At 40.2% G+C, this 17725-nt stretch overlaps 2 protein-coding genes and 1 long non-coding RNA gene across 3 annotated transcripts in view; 2 read left to right on the top strand and 1 right to left on the bottom strand.

Annotated features, from left to right (window-relative positions):
- Window positions 1–3988: 3988 nt before the first annotated feature.
- Window positions 3989–14554, top strand: LOC131131452 (myosin heavy chain, fast skeletal muscle-like). The gene is made up of 39 exons (XM_078796972.1): window positions 3989–4208; window positions 4276–4419; window positions 4510–4666; window positions 4760–4787; window positions 4867–4981; window positions 5064–5156; window positions 5244–5307; window positions 5381–5479; window positions 5563–5666; window positions 5789–5927; window positions 6045–6163; window positions 6296–6445; window positions 6521–6691; window positions 6773–7076; window positions 7169–7236; window positions 7332–7419; window positions 7532–7649; window positions 8509–8632; window positions 8769–8905; window positions 8995–9250; window positions 9340–9582; window positions 9672–9848; window positions 9930–10075; window positions 10327–10417; window positions 10518–10907; window positions 10997–11123; window positions 11216–11334; window positions 11650–11846; window positions 12040–12223; window positions 12312–12477; window positions 12591–12715; window positions 12799–13107; window positions 13190–13393; window positions 13479–13604; window positions 13683–13853; window positions 13923–14027; window positions 14100–14195; window positions 14286–14417; window positions 14517–14554. The coding sequence occupies exons 1-39, from the start codon at window positions 4002–4004 to the stop codon at window positions 14535–14537; spliced, it is 5814 nt and encodes a 1937-aa protein (XP_078653098.1). The 5' UTR covers window positions 3989–4001; the 3' UTR covers window positions 14538–14554.
- The window catches only part of LOC144901836 (uncharacterized), a 27168-nt gene continuing 23596 nt past the window's right edge, over window positions 14154–17725 (bottom strand). The window contains exon 8 of the long non-coding RNA XR_013629928.1: window positions 14154–14409. This is a non-coding gene — a long non-coding RNA (uncharacterized LOC144901836). The remainder of the gene's footprint in view (window positions 14410–17725) is intronic.
- Window positions 17306–17725, top strand: part of LOC144901804 (myosin heavy chain, fast skeletal muscle-like) — a 10364-nt gene continuing 9944 nt past the window's right edge. The window contains exon 1 of the mRNA XM_078796937.1: window positions 17306–17430. The gene's annotated coding sequence lies outside the window, so the exon portion shown is untranslated. The remainder of the gene's footprint in view (window positions 17431–17725) is intronic.

The following is a 17725-nucleotide window of genomic DNA, read 5'->3' as shown; positions in this document are numbered from 1 at the left end:
ATAATAAAGTCGAAATTCAGACTATAAAAGTTGCAATTTTATAAGAATAAACTGTTATAAGGAAAAATAATGTAACTCTAGTTTACATATTTTCTTCTTTTTTTAAATAAATATGTTATTTTTGAAGTCGCAATATGCAAAACAAACATTTTAAAAAAGCAACAACAACACAAATGGTAGAAACAAGAGCAAATACCAAATTTCATACTAAAAATACGCTTTTTCACCTACCTCAAAAGCTGTTTTTTCATGGAATATACAGGTATATAACTTCTTAGCATATCTACAACATGGTGGATTGTATAGTGAACACAACCTCAAAACTGAGTTTATATGCTATTATCTGCATTTTGATTGCTAACCCGTCAGATATGCTAAAATTTTTATGCATGCTGTATTTGGGTTTCATGCCAAAATTTGATACATTTCTTCAAAGTTCTCAGTTACTGTAGCTGATTCTATGACAATCATACACTGTAACATAAGGGCAATTTGAAACAGTACAAATAAGGCAGGTTCGAGTTTGCAAAATGTAATGTAACCCAACTCTGGGGGCCGGGTCTCTCCGATTACCTCTCTGCTGACCTCTTCTCTGACTGGGCCACTGCTTTGTGCCTACATAAGAGCATTTCCGGCTTCCTTTTAAGGAGTAAGGTCAAACATGTCTCAGAGTGCTCAGCTTACATAGGCCATCTTGCTTGTGTTGCATGTTTATTTCTGGCGGACACTGACTTTACATGGTAAAAGTATGGTGAAAACATCTGTGTCGTGATGGAGAACACGCCACAGAGTATTTTTCACGAGTATAGATTTGCTCTGAATGGATTGTACATCACAGACATAATTGCAAACACACAATTCTAACAGTATTAACAGTTACAGTAAAGGTCAATAATTAAATTTAAAAAATAGCACTAATCTCAAAACTTTAGTCAGATCATCTTTTCTTTGATTCCAAAGACATTTTTAAACCACTCTGGGAAACACTCAAATTTGGTTTGAAGCTTTTAATTTTTTTCAATGAAAAGATAAAAATACATTAGAGCACAACCAATGGAAGTCCTTACAAATACTCATTACCATCAAGCCCCATTGACTTACCTGTCAGTGCGTCAGAACATATGATGGAAGAATGCTGTGTGACGAATTAAGCAAGCAGTCTTAGTTGAGATAAAATATTTAAATGATTTTATTTTGATGAAGTGATGCCCAATTTTAAATCTACAAACCAAGAATGGAGTTCTAAACGTAAGAAAAATAGTTTTTAGTGACCAAACATGGGATGAGGTAGTATTCATTACAAATAATGCATTTTTTAAACAAGTACAGCTCATCATTATCTGTAATCATCAAGGGAAATACTCATTGGGTTTGTATATTGTTCTGTATACTTGTTATGAATAAAGTTTATTCAAAGGGGACCTATTATGCTAATTTTTCTGCCTTTTGTATTGAGTTGTGGACTCCTATAGAGCATCTCCACACAATAATCCCCACAGAAAGCTTTGTAGATCTTCCAGAACCTGCACCATTTCCAGCTGTATTTCTATGTGTATTCGCCTTGTAAACCAGGGATGTCCAAAGTGTGACCAACGGGCCATTTGTGGACCACATTTTTTGTGGCCCTTAGTATATACAACCATAATTTTGAAAATAACAGTCAATAACAGTCAATGATTACCTGACTTCTGGAGCCCATGGACATCACCGACTTTCCTTGCTGGAGATGCCAGGCTTTCACTGCAACCACTTCACTTGCTGTGGTGGGAGTCGCCAACCCGTTGCGTTGAGAGCTTGCCTAGGTTCATGGTTGAGACCAGAGATCCAGGGCTCAAAAAGGTTTGCAGAGGTCCATGAGAATCAGATACAAATTATTATAAAATATCATGATTAGAATGTGTATTTCCATGATATTGAAAGTTCACTCACACTTTGAATATGTCATATTCATGTGATAATAAAATCTCAATAAATAAAGTCAACTATATACATTGGATGTACAGTTGTGTTTTCATTTTAGTTTTAAAGTTAAATAATCATTTTTTTTCAATCAATTTTAACAGTGCATTGAAAATACAATGTGAAAAATTGGGTCTTATTTCTGAAACTTTGTCCTAGAAATGACTGGTTGCTGTTACTGTTTTTTTTAAATATAAAAACAACACACCTACACAGACGTACGATGTAACATTTAACATGCCTAAAAAAATAAAAAAATAACTATCACTGCTAATGTGAATCAGAAAGTCTGACATATTTAAATACCTGTTTTACGCCAGCCGTAAAACACTAAACTGTGGAATGAATACCTCTCATTCCCTGTGACGGGGCTGTGCAAACACTGCTTGTTTTATGGTGACATCTTGATGTTGACAGCACACTTACTGGTTTAGGTGATATTATCATACTTTATTATGTTGAGCTTGATTTTATAGGTGAATTATTAGAGTTATTTTACTTATCAATACATATAAATGGTTTCCAATTCAGTATGCAAAATCTTGCTGACTATAATCGAGACCACCTGGCATTCCATGTCAATTCTAAGAGTTGCTGGTAAAATGGAACCATGTTTTAATTATTTTATATTGTTTCCCAATGAGCTTGTGTAGACATGTTCTGTAAGTTCTGTCATTATTAGTTTCGGTAAATACCCATATTATATAACTAATCCTTCACAATTATCCACAACGAATGACTATGATACAATAAAGTATAATATATTGGATAAAGGCTGGAGGAGGACTTCTTAATAAATCATCCCGGTTTAGTAAGTGGTCTCCGAACTGTCTCTATGCAGACGCCGTCCTGAGCCTCAAAACTTTAACCCCCATCACCTAACCTCTGACCTGACACAGCTTCACTCTTCATTCTGGAAACTCTAGTTACATTGAGCTAGTGTAATTAGAGTGCAACATACCAAATGTGTGTTTACAGAAATACTTGATGAAAGGACACCTCCAACACAAATTCTTACACCTATCGCTTTCCTTTTCATTAATTCCAGATATTTATGTTTGAGTAGCAAATACTCACTAGAAATAATGTCAGACAACTCTTGTCACATGTGTAGAAAGTACTCATTTTCACTTTTCAAAGTAGTCTAAAGAGAATCTGCATAAGTGAAATGGAGAGATTTGCTGACAGCCATCAATCAGCTACATAAAAGCAATAATAAGGGTGGTCAAACACAGGACCACCAAATCTTTTCATAATTTCTTGATAAATAATGGATTATTCAGTTTTATTATTGATTATACAGTCATTTTCAAATGCATGCCTGAATGAGTAAACACAATATGTTAAAATATTAACTAAACTATTATTTATTTTTAAAAACAATCAATTACTGGTTAAATCCTAATCAATAGCTATCTGTACAACAAACGGTTTGGTTATTTAGTGGGAAAATTGCAAGTGCATGAAGTATGGTGTATCGTTTCAGCTGTCATTGTAACCATGTTTGGCATGTTAGCCTTTTTGAAAGCTGCTCTGTAAGCAAACTAAAGCAAATATAAGGGGTGGAGTTGGAGCATTACGGTGTGTGGTAGTTAGCCTGACCATCTTACTGCTGGTGAGTCTTTGGCTTTGCATTGTAGGTTTCGTTCAAATTTCTTGGCATTTGGAATATATATATATTTCTATTTAATGAAGACGAACTGGGACAGCTTAATTCAATATAACTGTCATTGAAATGTGCTTTCTTAAACTAACTAAACATTTTTTAACAGGATCGTGGAACACAATATACTCGTCAAGGGAAGGAAAGGTAAGGTTTATTTATAATTACAATTATAATCGCCTCGGTAAAAATACCAGCATGAAGAAGATTTTAGTTTTCTAAACATGTAAGTCATGGATGATGATATTGGGTTTCTTTAAAAGCCTGAACTGAGCTGGTACACCAGAAGGTTTTTCAAATTTGCCCATTGTCCCCAATGGAGCCAAAATAATTGGCATGGTTCTCATTTTGTTGTTTGACTCAGACCTAAACCACCACCATGAGTACCGACGCAGAAATGGCCATTTACGGCAAAGCTGCCATCTACCTCCGTAAACCAGAGAAGGAGAGAATTGAGGCTCAGAGCAAACCCTTTGATGCCAAGACAGCCTGCTACGTGGCCGATGCCAAGGAGCTGTACTTGAAGGGAACAATCCTCAAGAAAGATGGTGGCAAAGTCACCGTCAAAGTCTTGGACACTCAGGAGGTCAGAATGTTTATTTGCCTTTTCTGTTAAGGATGTGATTCTTACTGTGACCGATGTCTTCTTTTAGGAGAAGACAGTCAAAGAAGATGACGTCTCTCCGATGAACCCTCCCAAGTTTGACAAAATTGAGGACATGGCCATGATGACCCATCTCAATGAAGCCTCTGTCCTGTATAACCTCAAAGAGCGTTATGCAGCATGGATGATCTACGTAAGACAATGTTCCAACTGAGTAGTACAATAGTAAAGAACTGTATTTTTAAGACGTCATGAACTGAGTTCTATCTCTGATCTCTCACAGACCTACTCTGGGCTTTTCTGCGCAACTGTGAACCCCTACAAGTGGCTCCCAGTGTACGATGCTGAGGTTGTGTCTGCATACAGAGGCAAGAAGCGTATGGAGGCTCCACCCCACATCTTCTCCGTCTCTGACAACGCATATCAATTCATGCTTACTGGTATGTAATTGGTTGGAAATGTTGCACTTTTTACAAACTCAGATGTCTGCTGCAGAAATTTACAGAAGCTTGCACGTTTTTATGTTTTAACAGACAGAGAGAACCAGTCTGTCTTGATCACGTAAGTTTTTTTTTGTAATTTAAAAAACATAAAAAACCCACTTCAAAACAAGTTATAGTTAATTTGTTTGTATTCCCAGTGGAGAATCTGGTGCTGGAAAGACTGTGAACACCAAGCGTGTCATTCAGTACTTTGCCACAATCTCAGTTGGTGGAGATAAGAAAAAGGATAGTGCAGGAGCAGGGAAAATCCAGGTATGTAAGAAGAGTGTGATCTCATGTATTTTTTCATAGAAAATGAATACTTTGCTGATATTATTTTTAAATGTGATTGCAGGGCTCACTTGAGGATCAGATTATTGCTGCCAATCCTCTTCTGGAAGCTTATGGTAATGCCAAAACTGTGAGGAATGACAACTCTTCTCGTTTTGTAAGTGTGGCTCTCTTTTGCTCTGAAATCCCTATTTTACCATTTACGGAAGAATAACTCTGTTAAAAATCTCTCTGTTCAAAACAGGGTAAATTCATTAGGATCCATTTTGGCACAACTGGTAAACTGTCCAGTGCTGATATTGAGACATGTACGTACAAAAGTTCCACATTGAATTTCTGTTGCGGAAGTGCTTGACTGTAATTTCCATACAATATTTTCAGATCTGCTGGAGAAGTCCAGAGTGTCATTCCAGCTTCCCGATGAGAGAGGCTACCACATCTTCTACCAGATGATGACCAACCACAAACCAGAACTGATTGGTATGGAGTGGAACAGTCATTTTAAAACGCTACATCATTCACATATGTCCAGTGAAAAACTTTGCTTACATTTCAATTTACAGAAATGTCTCTCATCACAACCAACCCCTACGACTTCCCCATGATCAGCCAGGGTCAGATCACTGTGGCCAGTATTGATGACAAAGTGGAGCTGGAAGCCACCGATGTGAGTAAAAGTATCTTACAAATAATTACATTTAAATTAGTCCCTTACTTAGGTTGGGTTTAGAATTGTTTTTGTTTTCGTAATAATATCATCCTAGGTATGACTAACCTGTTTGCACACAGAATGCCATCGATATCTTGGGCTTCAGTCATGAGGAGAAGATGAGCATCTACAAAATGACTGGTGCCGTCATCCACCATGGTAACATGAAATTCAAGCAGAAGCAGCGTGAGGAGCAGGCTGAGCCAGATGGCACAGAGGGTATGCAGTAACTCAGTGAGAATTTCCCAGAGATTGTATAGGTATAGCATGTAATTGTGATCTGAAAATTATGGCAAGCCTATTTTAACTGTTTGTCACCTACAAAAAAAACTGTAGATGCTGACAAAGTCGCCTACTTACTGGGTCTCAACTCTGCTGACATGCTGAAGGCTCTGTGCTATCCCAGAGTCAAAGTTGGAAATGAGTTTGTCACCAAGGGACAGACTGTACCTCAGGTAAATAGAACATGCATTTTATATCAGTTGTCATGTGTTGACATTGTGTACGAGTTACCCAAATGTTAAATTTAAATTAAATGTAAAATAAATAAATAATCACTGTTAAATACCTACATCTATTTTATTTAGGTTAACAACTCAGTGACAGCCCTTGCCAAGTCCATCTATGAGAGGATGTTCTTGTGGATGGTCATCCGTATCAACCAGATGTTGGACACTAAACAACCAAGGCAGTTCTTCATTGGTGTCCTGGATATTGCTGGCTTTGAAATCTTTGATGTAAGATTAATTCATATCAAATGGTGAAGGTGTAATTGAATGGAACGTAGATGTAATGTACTTGTCTTCTCACAGTTCAACAGCATGGAGCAGCTGTGCATTAACTTCACCAATGAGAAGTTGCAACAGTTCTTCAATCACCACATGTTTGTCCTGGAGCAAGAAGAGTACAAGAAGGAGGGCATTATCTGGGAGTTCATTGACTTTGGCATGGACTTGGCTGCCTGCATTGAGCTGATTGAAAAGGTAAGCATTTGATTCAGAGAAAGTACTTGTAACTAATTGGTCTGCATTACTAAAAATATTTACTTCTGTTCACACGTCAAGCCCATGGGTATCTTCTCCATCCTTGAAGAGGAGTGCATGTTCCCCAAGGCCACTGATACATCTTTCAAGAATAAGCTGTATGACCAGCATCTTGGCAAATGCAAAGCCTTTGAGAAGCCAAAACCTGCAAAGGGCAAAGCTGAGGCCCACTTTTCCCTGGTGCACTATGCTGGTACAGTGGACTACAACATCAGTGGCTGGCTGGACAAGAACAAGGACCCACTGAACGAGTCTGTTGTGCAGCTGTACCAGAAGTCTCCAGTTAAACTTCTGGCTTTCCTGTATCCTCCTGCTCCTGCTGAGGGTATGCCAACAATTTGTGTGCAATGAGCTATTATTTTTGGTGAAGACTTTTATCACATAAATATTACATTTTACTCTAATGATAACCAACAGAAGCCGGAGGCAAGAAGGGAGGCAAGAAGAAGGGTGGCTCTATGCAGACTGTGTCCTCACAGTTTAGGGTAAGGTCTAGTTTTAAGAGGTCTTGTTTGATTTACAGTGTCAGTGTGTACAACTTGTTACATTGTATAACAATACTCCCTGTTGGGGATTTCAGGAGAATTTGGGCAAACTGATGACCAACTTGAGGAGCACTCATCCTCACTTTGTGCGTTGTCTGATTCCTAATGAGACAAAGACTCCAGGTAATGATCTCAGTATCTGATCTTAGTGTTTGATGAGAGAGACCTAAGTCTAACAACTCTGCCATTAAATACAGAATGTTGCTATAGATAATATTGTTGTGTTTTACAACAGGTCTGATGGAGAACTTCCTGGTCATCCACCAGCTCAGGTGTAATGGTGTGCTGGAGGGTATCAGAATCTGCAGGAAAGGTTTCCCCAGCAGAATCCTCTATGGTGACTTCAAGCAGAGGTATCTTAAACATCTGTTTAACTATCATTACACTTTAATCATGATTCAAGGTGGAGGTGGGACAGCATCAGGGATCAGCTCTGAGCTCCTTCTTGTTTGCTATGGCGATGCTGACAGATGAGCTTAGACGAGATTAGACAAAAGCAAGACAGAGTTTATGTGTGTGAATGACAGGGACCCAAGTGGAAGAGTGAGGTTACAGGGAGAAGAGATACAGAAGGTGGAGAATTTTAAATACTTGGGGTCGACATTTCAGAACAATAGAGATTGTGAAAAGGAGGTGAAGAAGCGTGTGCAGGCAGAATGGAACAGGTGGAGAAAAGTGTCAGGCGTGATGTGTGATAGAAGAGTTTCAGCTAAAATGAAAGGAAAGGTATACAAAACTGTGGTGAGACCAGCCATGTTGTTTGCTAGAGAGAATACCACTGAGGAAAAGACAGGAAGCTGAACTGGAGGTAGCAGAGATAAGGATGCTGAGGTTCTCATTTGGGAGTGACCAGGATGGATAGGATCAGGAACGAGTACATCAGAGGGACATTACATGTTAGAGGCCATGGAGATAAAGTCAGAGAGGCGGGACTGAGGTGGTTGGGACATGTCCAGAGGAGAGATAGTGAATATATTGGTAGAAGGATGCTGCCAGGTAGAAGGCATAGAGGAAGACCAAATAGGAGGTTTATAGATGTAGTGAAGGAGGACATGAAGGTAGTTGGTGTGAAAGAGAGAGATGCAGAAAACTGGGTTGGATGGAGGAGATTGATTTGCTGTGGTGACACCTGAATGGAAAAGCCAAAAGAGAAAGAAGAAGATACATCCATCATGATTAGTGACGGTATTCATTGCTTCTTTTTCTGAAAAGGTACAAGGTACTGAATGCCAGTGTCATCCCTGAGGGCCAGTTCATTGACAACAAGAAGGCTGCAGAGAAGCTGCTTGGATCAATTGATATTGACCATGACCAGTACAGATTTGGTCACACCAAGGTAAGCAGTTTACAGTTGCATTAGTAACTTGATACAGTCTCCATGGTACAGTATTCTTAATGTTTTAAATTGATTATAATCTGAAAGGTTATAGGCATAAACGTTCAGTCAAGTGTTTATTTTTCTACCTGGCTAGGTGTTCTTCAAAGCCGGTCTTCTGGGTACCCTTGAGGAAATGAGAGATGAAAAGCTGGCAGCTCTTGTCACTATGACTCAGGCCCTCTGCCGTGGTTACCTCATGAGAAAGGAGTTTGTGAAGATGATGGAGAGGAGGTATGTTCAACAATATACTTTTAAAAATAAACTAGTAAATTAGCCATCATATTCTGAATACGTCCATATCTGAACATTTCTATCCACAGGGAGGCCATCTTTACCATCCAGTACAACGTGCGCTCATTCATGAATGTCAAACATTGGCCATGGATGAAGGTGTACTATAAGATTAAACCTCTGCTGAAGAGCGCTGAAACTGAGAAGGAGCTGGCCCAGATGAAGGAGAACTATGAGAAGATGACCAGTGACTTGGCTGCTGCTCTTGCCAAGAAGAAAGAACTTGAAGAGAAGATGGTGTCTCTTCTGCAGGAGAAGAATGATCTGCAGCTGCAAGTGGCATCTGTAAGTACACATCATCTCACATAGTAACATGTAACATTTACGTCCACAGGACATTGTGTGCTGACATCTGTTTTTCCCACGTGAAACAGGAATCAGAGAATCTGTCAGATGCTGAAGAGAGATGTGAGGGTCTTATCAAGAGTAAGATTCAGCTGGAAGCCAAGCTCAAAGAGACAACTGAGAGGCTGGAGGATGAAGAGGAAATGAATGCTGAGCTTACTGCAAAGAAGAGAAAACTGGAGGATGAATGCTCTGAGCTCAAGAAAGATATTGATGACCTGGAGCTCACCTTGGCCAAGGTTGAGAAGGAGAAACATGCTACTGAGAACAAGGTTTGAGATTGCTGTACATTCAGTGTCTATCTATCTATAATGTATAACATCATAAGCCATTCAATAATAACAGTTTGTTTCTATTCCAGGTGAAGAACCTGACTGAGGAGATGGCTTCCCAGGATGAGAGCATTGCTAAGCTGACCAAGGAGAAGAAGGCCCTTCAGGAGGCTCACCAGCAGACTCTTGATGATTTGCAGGCTGAGGAAGATAAGGTCAACACTTTGACCAAGGCCAAGACCAAACTTGAGCAACAAGTGGATGATGTAAGTTTTCATTTGTTATTTGTATTGGAAAAATACAATTTCTCATGAATGCCATAATGACTCAATCATATGACTATACAGCTGGAGGGCTCTCTGGAACAAGAGAAGAAGCTGCGTATGGACCTGGAGAGGGCCAAGAGAAAGCTTGAGGGTGACCTGAAACTGGCTCAGGAATCCATCATGGATCTTGAGAATGACAAACAGCAGTCTGATGAGAAACTCAAAAAGTAATTAATTTTTTTTTATGTCAATATAAATGTGAATGTGAACGGTTTGTCTTTGAGCCTTGTGATTGGCTGGACACCAGTCCAAGGTGTGCACCGCCTTAATCCTGAAATCAGCTGGGATAGGCTCCAGCTCACCCGTGACCCTAAAAAGGTCAAGTGTAGTATAGGACAAGTGTAGAAAATGAACGGATGGACAGTTGTCAATGAATGAACCCAACAATATATACATAAAATATTAATCATTTTTACAGGAAGGACTTTGAAATTAGTCAGCTTCTTAGCAAGATTGAGGATGAGCAGTCAATGGGATCTCAGCTCCAGAAGAAGATCAAAGAACTTCAGGTAAATTATACCCTGGATTTCAGAAATTTCTGCAGGTTCTTTATTGTGTTCTATTATCTTGTTTTCAAAACAGCGCATGTTAAATAACTTGTCCTAATAGGCTCGTATTGAGGAACTGGAGGAGGAGATTGAGGCTGAGCGTGCTGCCCGCGCCAAGGTTGAGAAGCAGAGAGCTGATCTCTCCAGGGAACTTGAGGAGATCAGCGAGAGGCTGGAGGAAGCCGGAGGTGCCACTGCTGCCCAGATCGAGATGAACAAGAAGCGCGAGGCTGAGTTCCAGAAGCTGCGCCGTGACCTTGAGGAGTCCACCTTGCAGCATGAGGCCACTGCCGCTGCTCTGCGCAAGAAGCAGGCTGACAGTGTTGCTGAGCTGGGTGAGCAGATCGACAACCTCCAGCGTGTCAAGCAGAAGCTTGAGAAGGAAAAGAGCGAATACAAGATGGAGATTGACGATCTCTCCAGCAACATGGAGGCTGTTGCTAAAGCCAAGGTGCGTAAACATGTTACAGGGTGTTCAAACTAACTCTCAAACAAATACGTAAAAACTCACCAATGATATCCATAACTTTTCCAAACTAGGGAAATCTTGAAAAGATGTGCCGTACTCTTGAGGACCAACTTAGTGAACTGAAGACCAAAAATGATGAGAACGTTCGTCAGCTTAATGACCTTGGTGCACAGAAAGCCCGTCTTCTGACAGAAAATGGTAGGCAACAGACAACATTTGATTATATTGATTGCAGTTTGTAGATGTAAAACTGAACATACACTAACTCTGGATGATGATGTCCAAACAAGGTGAGTTTGGTCGTCAACTTGAGGAGAAGGAAGCTCTTGTCTCACAGCTGACCAGAGGCAAACAGGCCTTCACACAGCAGATTGAGGAACTGAAGAGACAGATTGAAGAGGAGGTCAAGGTGAGAAATATTAAATATTATGGGGCCATATTGCATGTTCCTCACAGCCAGGAGATCAAGGACAGGACTGCCCACTTACATGTTCTCCCCATGTGTGTGTGGGGGTTTTCTCCGGGTTCTCCAGCTTTCACCCGCATCTCCAAAAAATACAGTACATGTTTGGCTAATTGGATACTTTCAATTGTCCATAGGTGTAAATATGAATACCTGTTAGCCATATGTGCTTTGATTGACTGGTGACCATTTGACTGGGCCAGCTCACCTGTAACGAATGAATGATTGAGTGCTAATAAAATACAATATTTGTTTTATCAGGCAAAGAATGCTCTTGCCCACGGAGTGCAATCAGCCCGCCATGACTGTGATCTGCTGAGGGAGCAGTTTGAGGAGGAGCAGGAGGCTAAGGCTGAGCTGCAGCGCGGCATGTCCAAGGCCAACAGTGAGGTGGCTCAGTGGAGAACGAAATACGAAACTGATGCCATCCAGCGCACTGAGGAGCTTGAGGAGGCCAAGTGAGTATAAATTAAATTACAGCAATTACATAACTATGGATTTAGGTTAGAGAGCTCGTTTACATTATACGTTTTAACACTATAATGAATTGTGGCCCCTCCTTGACATCATTCTTAGCAATATTTTACAAGATTACTTTTGTATGCATTACTGGGATTTGAGAACTTCCATTGAAAAGATGTTTATTAACAGGAAGAAGTTGGCACAGCGCCTTCAGGAGGCTGAGGAACAGATTGAGGCTGTGAACTCCAAGTGTGCTTCTCTGGAGAAAACCAAACAGAGGCTCCAGAGTGAAGTGGAAGACCTCATGATTGATGTGGAGAGGGCTAATGGGCTTGCTGCCAATCTTGACAAAAAGCAGAGGAACTTTGACAAAGTAAAACGTCTTATGAAACGGCATATCATAAACATATAATGAACTGATATGAACTGATCACCATGTCCTGTAAAAATGGCTGAACTAGGTGTTGGCAGAGTGGAAGCAGAAGTTTGAGGAGGGTCAGGCTGAGCTTGAGGGAGCTCAGAAGGAGGCTCGTTCTCTTGGCACTGAGCTGTTCAAGATGAAGAACTCCTATGAGGAAGCTCTGGATCAACTGGAGACCATGAAGCGTGAAAACAAAAACCTGCAACGTAAGTTCTTTGCAGTTTGGCAACTGACAAAAGATTCAACATGTGATTTCCAGTATGTGACACTGTAAATAATCATCATTCTTCCTTACAAACATTTCTTTATCTCTCTGCAGAGGAGATCTCTGATCTGACGGAACAGATCGGTGAGACCGGCAAGAGTATCCATGAACTGGAGAAGGCCAAGAAGCAGGTGGAGACAGAGAAGTCTGAGATTCAGACCGCTCTTGAAGAGGCTGAGGTGATTTCAACTAATACAGATGAAGAACATAAAGATTTCATGTATGAGGACAAAGTTTAATATTTGATCTTCAATGGCAATAGGGAACTCTGGAACACGAAGAGTCAAAGATCCTGCGTGTCCAGTTGGAACTCAACCAGATTAAGGGAGAAGTGGACAGGAAGCTGGCAGAGAAAGATGAGGAAATGGAGCAGATTAAGAGGAACAGCCAGAGAGTGATCGACTCCATGCAGGGAACTCTGGATTCTGAGGTCAGGAGCAGGAATGATGCCCTGAGAATCAAGAAGAAGATGGAAGGAGACCTGAATGAGATGGAGATTCAGCTGAGCCATGCCAATCGTCAGGCTGCTGAGTCTCAGAAGCAGCTGAGGATCGTGCAGGCACAGCTGAAGGTATTTTCATGAGCTTGGCCATACTCCATGACTGGTACTTTTGGTGATGCTATTCATTTACTTCTCATAATTATTTAACCAGGATGCACAGCTGCACCTTGATGATGCCGTCAGGGCCCAGGATGATCTGAAGGAACAAGCCGCTATGGTGGACCGCAGGAATGGCCTCATGTTGGCTGAAATTGAGGAACTTAGGGCTGCTCTGGAACAAACAGAGAGAGGCCGTAAAGTTGCTGAACAGGAGCTGGTGGACGCCACTGAGCGTGTTGGACTCCTGCACTCTCAGGTAAACATTACTTAATTTTAGGTTTGTGTTTCACCGTCATTAAAGCAGTACTATGATTTAAATGACAATTTTCTTGCTACATTAGAATACAAGCCTTGTGAACACCAAGAAGAAGCTTGAGTCTGACCTGGTCCAGATCCAGAGTGAAGTGGATGACACAGTTCAGGAAGCAAGAAATGCAGAGGAGAAAGCCAAGAAGGCCATCACTGATGTACTTTCTGTTTTTTTATCATCAACTTACTTCTGTTCTCAATCATTATCTAAGAACAACAAATTGTGTACCTACTAGGCTGCAATGATGGCTGAGGAGCTGAAAAAGGAGCAGGACACCAGTGCTCATCTGGAGAGGATGAAGAAGAACCTGGAGGTTGCCGTCAAGGACCTGCAGCACCGTCTGGATGAGGCTGAGAACCTGGCCATGAAGGGTGGCAAGAAGCAGCTTCAGAAACTCGAGTCCAGAGTAAGATAGTTATGTCAAGAAAAACATATCAAAAAGTATATCTGCTGCATAAAACATTGTCTTCTCCAGGTCCGTGAGCTTGAGTCAGAGGTTGAGGCAGAGCAGAGACGTGGTGCTGATGCTGTTAAGGGCGTCCGCAAATATGAGAGGAGGGTGAAGGAGCTCACTTACCAGGTGAATATTATCATTTGGCATGTGTAGATAAAACGGATTGACTGACTGATATATGCGTACATTCCATCGCAGACTGAAGAGGACAAGAAAAATGTCACCAGGCTGCAGGATCTGGTTGATAAGTTGCAGCTCAAGGTGAAGGCCTACAAGAGGCAGGCTGAGGAAGCGGTAAGGATGGAGAAAAACAGAAATCACAAAAGGTTATAATCTTTCTACAAATGTTTTTGTTTCAATTATATGTTATGTCTACCTTCCCAGGAGGAGCAGGCCAATGTTCACCTGTCCAAGTGTAGGAAGGTCCAGCATGAGCTGGAGGAGGCTGAGGAGCGTGCTGACATCGCAGAGTCTCAGGTCAACAAAATGAGAGCCAAAAGCCGTGACTCTGGCAAGGTAAATACGTATCAGCATGGTGATTAAATTGAGCATAATATTCAAATATATGAATAAGGATATACATTATTTACTCACTAAAAATGCATCTGTTTACAGGGGAAAGAAGCAGCTGAGTAAAGCACAATGACTTATTGTGATGAATCACATAAAATGTATGCTGATTTAAAATAAACTTTAAGCTCTGCTCTTAAACTCTTGTCTATTGCCGTCATATTTTTACTTCTCTTAAAAGATTTTTTGTAAACACCCCAAAAATGATACAAATTACTTTCTTTGCAAAACTGCACATAGTATTATGTAGTATTACGTGGTATATTTTCAAATTCTACATCAATGATCTGCTTAAATAATACTAAATATGAGCATTGACCCTTCAGGAAAAAAAAATAGATGAAAATCTTACTTAATTTCTCCATGCATAGCAAATCATATTTTACAAAAATAAGAAGGCAATTCATTTATACGTATATTATATACTACCACACCACAGTCAATTAACATCAATCATCAAACACATAATAGTGATGAAGCAACGTTATCTATAAAAGAACAGTCTTCTTAAATTGTATGGAATAATTTTAAACTTAATTGAACGACTCATCATCTACTAAGACCCTTCCCAAAAGTTTCAAGTACATCAAAATAGTCATTTGGCTATAGCGTTTTGGTGCAGTATCTGTCAAGGATGTGGTGCTCTGCTGGGTGCTTGGGTGTTTGTTGCTGCCTGTCTTTGTGCTTTGCTGGGCTGTTTTCTGCGTCTTTGTATTTCCCAATCTGTCTGGGGGCTTGTCAGGGGTGTTGCTCAGGTGTGCAGGCGGTGCATGCTCGTTTGTTCCGAGGCAAGGCGGTTGGTCTGGAAGCTGCTGTTTTCTTTCTGGTTGAGGGTAGCCTCTCCGCAGCCCCTTGCTGGTCTCCTCGGTGGGGGCTCTGTGGGCTAGATCTAGGTTCTGCCCAACCCCCTGGGGCCAGTGGCTTTCTAGTGATGGGCGCTCATCCTGGCTGTGTGAGGTGGGGCATGCTGGCTGGCAGGAGGCCTTCCCTGACCTTACATACATGCTTGGTGATAATTACATGTGTGCATTCATGCACGTATCGTACATGCAGACATGCTCACATACACACCTACAGAGGTAACTGTACACTTACATGTCTGTTGATATTATTTTGTTATTTCCATTATGGTCTTCATGGCTGTCATAGACAGGAGTCCTGCTGTTTGTTTCTGTTGTTTTGTTATTTTTGTTGCAATTGTTGTTGTTCTGTATTGTCCTCCTCTTGCCCCCGTATTCCCCCCGTCTCCTTTTCTCTTCTCTATCCCCTTCCTCTCCGGTCTGGTCCCTCCAAATTTGACAAACAATAAACATCAAATATAGTCAAATAAAATCTCTGTAACAGAGGATCTTACATATTTCCTTGGCAGGTGAAAATCTGTTTAGCATGTAAAAAGACATCCCGATCAACAATACATACTATCTGCCCTAATGGCTGGACAAGACAAAAAAAGTAGCAATTTCATGAGTAACCCAATGATTTCAATGTGTAAAATTATCTGAGTTGCCATTGCTCAACAACTGGGAGGAGCAGTGTTGCATGTGAAGCCAAATGGGAACATGCAGCTGTGTGTGCAGATTTAAGTGTTAATATGCGTGTGAATACCAAAGACATATCTGTTACACAGAATTTCAAAAATAATAGTCATGGCATTTGTTTAATTAGTAACTTATAATAGGGTTTCCCCCCAGCTAATTTATTATTATAAAATGCAAGATTTTAATAATTTTTCATTGATAGTTTTGCGAGAATAGTTAGGATCATGTATTTGATTTAATTCATTGGTAATTTAATCAATGTGCTATCAAGTCAATTTACAGATGAAGCTAATTTATTTAGTGTAAGTATGGAATACCATACTCGGGATCTGTCTTTGTCAATGGAAACCTGATTCATAAAATGCATGGTCCTGCAACAAATGTTCAAAGTCATGCAAGCATCAGCTGTCCCACTTGCCATCTTTGACATTTGTTTCAATTTTAACTTGTGCAATTTAACAAATTTTAACTAGTGATTGAACAATAGAAAAAAATTAAAGTATTTGCTTTAGAAGACAGACAGGGCCAACAGTAATCATGTTGAATAGTGATTATAAATCCTCAGTACATTATATAATTGTAGAATATGAGTATAATGTTTCGGCACAATTAGAACCTGGGCCACAGGGGTAGAGAAACAAAACAGGTGATAGCTATCTTCACCAGCAAATAATTATTCATATGAAATACTATTTCATCTGATTCGGGTTATGCTCAATGTTGTTCATGTGTGAAAGTGAAATAATAACATTACATTTGCATAAAAGGGACAATATAAACTTAAAACAGGAAAAGCTGGGAACAGCATTAATGAAACCTGAGGTGCCAGACAGCCAGTGAAGACAGCTGTCTTGATAAAAATACAATACTGTGTGCCAAAGACAAATGAAAATGCAGAAAGTTCACAGTAAAGACCACAAGGACATGGAAAGAAGCTATTTTCATAGGTGTCTGAAACAAGGGTACAAGTATGGCACCCATAAAACGTTTCAGTGCACAACACATTTTTAAAAAATTTACATCTAACACATTAACAATACAGGTTATCTTAATTAAGTAAGCGTAAAACTATAATGCTATTATTTGCTTAGAAAAACAAAGAAAGTAAAAATGTAACCTGAAGAAGTGACAATGAAAAACCAGAATGTAACACCGCATGTTCACATGGATGCCTGCTTTCACAGTTATTCACACCACATTTGGCTTGTGCTCCTTATTTAACTCATGCCTTGTATGCCAACAACACTCGATATAAAAGAGGACCAAGGGGGCACGACAGTGTGTGGTGGTGGTGGAGCCTTGAAGACCCCAGTTTGTGGTAAATATTGTTTGAATATGTTCTGTTCTGTATAGAGCGACAATTAACTGTGATTTCAACAGGACCGTGACATTCAACTAATAGTAAACGGATAGAAGGTCAGGTATGAAAAGCTTTCAATTACATTTACTTTGCATGAATAGTGATAATTCTTAGGCTTCTTTTACTGGTTGTCATCACAGCCAGTCACTCGCATGATTTGTTTTGTTTTCTCTTGTTATTTATTGGTGTTCCATGTTGATGCAACCCTCCCACTTAACCAGGTATGGGGATGGGAAGCTCCGAAGTCGATTTATTGGGACAAAAAAATCAATTGAAAATTGAAGCAGTAAGCTCGAAAGGCTCGAAAATTGTTTGGTATTGTTGCGGAGTTCTCTCCCTAGATTGTATGTTTTCAC

Source organism: Doryrhamphus excisus, linkage group LG1, assembly GCF_037039965.1.
Source record: "Doryrhamphus excisus strain RoL-2023G ecotype Guam linkage group LG1, RoL_Dexc_Guam_v1.1, whole genome shotgun sequence".
NCBI classification, from domain to species: Eukaryota; Metazoa; Chordata; class Actinopteri; order Syngnathiformes; family Syngnathidae; genus Doryrhamphus; species Doryrhamphus excisus.
The sequence above is the reverse complement of the archived record's forward strand: the minus strand, read 5'-3'. Positions and strand labels throughout refer to the sequence as shown.

What these genes read in the sequence shown, in the direction of transcription:
- LOC131131452 (XM_078796972.1), top strand. Translation starts at nt 4,002, where the DNA reads ATGAGTACCGACGCAGAAATGGCCATTTACGGCAAAGCTGCCATCTAC. An exon ending in ATATCAATTCATGCTTACTG is followed by an intron (nt 4,667 to 4,759) that starts GTATGTAATTGG and finishes ATGTTTTAACAG; the next exon opens with ACAGAGAGAACCAGTCTGTC. An exon ending in TATGGTGACTTCAAGCAGAG is followed by an intron (nt 7,650 to 8,508) that starts GTATCTTAAACA and finishes TTTTCTGAAAAG; the next exon opens with GTACAAGGTACTGAATGCCA.